The 3,833-nt window shown below is 30.8% G+C and overlaps 1 protein-coding gene across 1 annotated transcript; it reads left to right on the top strand.

Annotated features, from left to right (window-relative positions):
• LOC139488909 (perlucin-like protein) lies at positions 1–3,533 on the top strand. The gene is made up of 5 exons (XM_071274876.1): positions 1–82; positions 439–527; positions 1,035–1,140; positions 1,846–2,074; positions 3,434–3,533. Exons 1-5 carry the CDS (start codon positions 31–33, stop codon positions 3,462–3,464), a joined length of 507 nt encoding a protein of 168 aa, XP_071130977.1. The 5' UTR covers positions 1–30; the 3' UTR covers positions 3,465–3,533.
• Positions 3,534–3,833: the final 300 nt, after the last annotated feature.

Here is a 3,833-nt window from a genome sequence, read left to right as displayed (position 1 = left end):
AATAATCAAACTGCTGCCTAACATAGCAAAATGTCTTTTGTTTGTATGAAACTTTGTGTTCTGGCATTTGTAGCCACAGTTGGTAAGTAATTCTTCTTAATATTTGAATGCTTCTTACATATTTTGGTTCGTACAAGCGTTTACCGAGGTACATTTAGTATAAAGCGTCGAAACGCTTCATTCAAAAAATGTACACAGGGTCAACGCTTTTACAACCATATGAAATTACTAAAAGGAGATTTCAGTACTTATAATTTAATATTTTGCTAGGATGATGAAAACAAGGTTAATAATAAAGTATTAGAATAAAGCATACATACAATGCATGTAATGTAATATTGAACTAATTCTTCAAGATTCAATCTGTTATATTTATGAATGTAAAGTTCCATAGTAAATTGTATGACACTTATTAATGCAATGGTAAAACTGTGTCAGTATTTTGCACATGTCCAAATGGATGGAACCATTATGAAGATAAATGTTTCTTTCTAAGCAGGGACAATGAGACATTTGGCAATTCACTGGTATGTTGATATGATGAAAAGAAGTCTGAAAATTACTTACATACTACATGTGCTAACAACGTTTAAATTTTATTTTGTTTGAACCAAACTGAACCATCAAATACAAACGTATGATATTAACCGCCATGTAGCTGACAGATCGATTCATAACATTTCAGGCTATAACTTGTTTTTAAACTATAAGTCCTCACCACAAAGGATGCACTGCGTTGTCGTTGTTGGATTTCATAAACATTTCTATATTTAATTTTCTTCCAAGAGTTTTGGATGTAGCTTGAACTGAACGAAATTAAGTCCATTGGCAATTCTCAAATGTTGATAAATTCACGACATGTGTATAGGCGAAAAGGTTGAGAGAAAAAAAAATAATTGACAGAAACTGGTTGTAATGACCATCCCTTACTCTAGTAAAATCCAAACTTTCATAAACACTTATTAAGCTTGAAATCTATAAAAATAAACATCTTTCTTTAATATTTTTTATACTATGTCTTTATTTTTTGTCAGATGCTATGTGAAGTGATTGGTCGTCAGTATGGAAGATCTGCCTCTTTGGCCACTGTTGATGACGCCAAAACACAACAGTTTCTTACAAATTTAATGATCAAAATAAGTAAGAATAAAAATGCAACATATATATTACAAGCATAATGAACCAAAACGATCAATTATTCTTTCTATGGAACGTTTCTTTCTGAGTTTAGGGAATAAGCCGTCTCGTTTTTAGACATTAATGCATGATTTTCATAAGAATTAAAACTTCGTCTTGTTTTGGTCTACATGATAAGACTTTCATGTTTTCTGGCGTTTATCTGTATTTGTGTATGATATTAAATATATTTTACCTTTGATATTGTTTATAAAATCCGTTCCAAGTTTTAAACATATAATACAGTGTTTTATTAGTTAACATCTACTACCTATCAAAGTTTATACTATCTACCACTTCGTTGATGGCTTTTGAAAGAATTCATGAATTTACATACTGGAATGCATCAAAACAAAACACGAATTAAACAAATTGATCAGATAAATGAACAGTATAAACAGCGAATACACTTTCACACAATATTTCTCCAAAATCAAAAACCGACATGGGGTGCAACATTTTTCTTCATTTACACTGTTTCCATTAGTTTGAAATCGTTGGAAATCCTATACAGAAATAAAACTTTTGTTTTTATGCGTTTTTATTATACGATTGTCATAGGAAATATTTTTTCAGAGGGCAAAGCAATTTTGTAAATAATAAATTGTTATATATAATCTCCAATAACAATGTTAATCTGTCTATGCCTTTTTTCCTTTGAATTATCAGATTCCATTGGAATGTACATAGGATTAAATGACCTTGTTACTGAAGGAACATTTCACTGGATAGCCAACGGCAAGCAGGCAACATATTTTAACTGGGGACCTACTCAACCTAATAACAGAGGGGGAAACGAAAATTGTGTAGCTATGCGAGTTGATCCAGTTATAGGCTTCAATTATTCTTGGACAGATGGTCCTTGCACAGTACCAACCACATACATTTGTGAAATGGTGTAAGTATTATTGCAAAAAAATACATTTGACACTGTAATACGCGTTGATTCTGTGGACAGCTTTAACAACACAGGAACAGAAGGTCGTTGTACATTTTCAACCGCATTTGTCATGTTTGAAAAATGATTTGAAAAGAAATAGAATAAATCAACGATCTAATTTTTGTGATTTTTACAATTTCTAAAACAATGGTTTATCTGTATCGCTCTTTTTTGTCATTGTCCGAACCGAATTACCAACAAATGGTGCATAATTTAAAATTCAATAATGTCCTCTCAGTCTCAAACTTTTTAACAGCCTGGGTGTGTCCTTAAAAATATTAAGCATATATAAGCATAAGCACTGAAATAACAAATTTCTGCTATGTTATGTGCATGATACAAGTCGCTATATGAAATAATATATTACATAAACCAGGATTTTTTATTAAAAAAAACAAAGTAGCTTGTTTCGTCTAAAATAAACTCATTATTGATGCTCGAATAAAGAATGTAAAATCGTCAAAATAAAAAACGAAGTTGCAGAGCACTACGAACACTGAGTTATTCATAATAACTTTTATGAAGTTGTCGGTTTTTCCATTTCTGATTAACATAAACAATAATATGTGTATATTTCCCATCTGGATTGTTTGTTGTATACATGACTGTCAACCAAATGATTTTGCTTCCTTAAATAAAGTCAAAATCAGTATACCGCTGTTCAAAATTCAGAAATATATTCAGAAAAACAAATGTGGGTTACAAACTAAAACCGTGGGAAACACATCAACTATAAGAGGAAAACATATACACAACAGAACACTGAAGTGCAACAACAAACAAACGACAAAGTAACTTACATAAAAACAAACTATACGATAACAACTGCCATATTCCTGACTTTATTACATGTAAGGACATTTTAAGGAAAGCTTTAGAAAAATTACTTACTACATAACTGATATACAAAAAGTAAGTGGTATGATTGGCAAGCAGAAAATGGTCCACCACATACTTATTGGCGTTAAGGTGTGCACCTTAAGATCACTAATAGACCATTTAGCAATGTGGAAAACTCATAAATCAAACGAAACTATAGTAGACCAATCTATTACACATGTAAAACAATTCAACTTCAAACGCTATCGATATAAGATTTGCTAAAAGAAATAACTTAACACAAAGTTTAACATAATATACACCAACAAAAGATAATCATTGATTTATATGATTCTAAATTGGTTCCAAATGCTCATCGTTTTTGCTGTTAGCAGCTCCTATCACAAAAGAAACATCCAAATTATATTTTTGTTTATAAATTTTTGTTATATAAAATAAGCTGTTGATTTTTTTTAAATATTTATCTAATCATTTTAGGGCAGCAGATATTGGAAACCTTCTCGGATAGCCGGGATTACCAGATTTTGATTAACCATGTACATGTCAGTTTATTTATTAAATTTATACCCATATTTTCTATTGTTTTAATTGATGAATATTGAGATTCCTACGCTTTAATATTACAACAGAGAGCATGCTTGAGAAAAAAAAAACAAAAAAAAACGTCCGTAACAATGTATGCAGATGACTAGCGTTATAGCTACACGGTATTCCCCCCAAAGTGGTCTGTATGAATACCTGTCTATAAAAGTTGATTATTTATAATCAATATCAAAGTGGACCTTGACGTGGGTTTTTGTCCGAATTTGTAACCCACAATCCAATCGTTCTGCAGTTTCTTTGATATCACGAACTTATCAAAATGAGATAATTAACT

This window comes from Mytilus edulis, chromosome 9 (assembly GCF_963676685.1).
Source record: "Mytilus edulis chromosome 9, xbMytEdul2.2, whole genome shotgun sequence".
Lineage (NCBI taxonomy): Eukaryota > Metazoa > Mollusca > Bivalvia > Mytilida > Mytilidae > Mytilus > Mytilus edulis.
The sequence above is the reverse complement of the archived record's forward strand: the minus strand, read 5'-3'. Positions and strand labels throughout refer to the sequence as shown.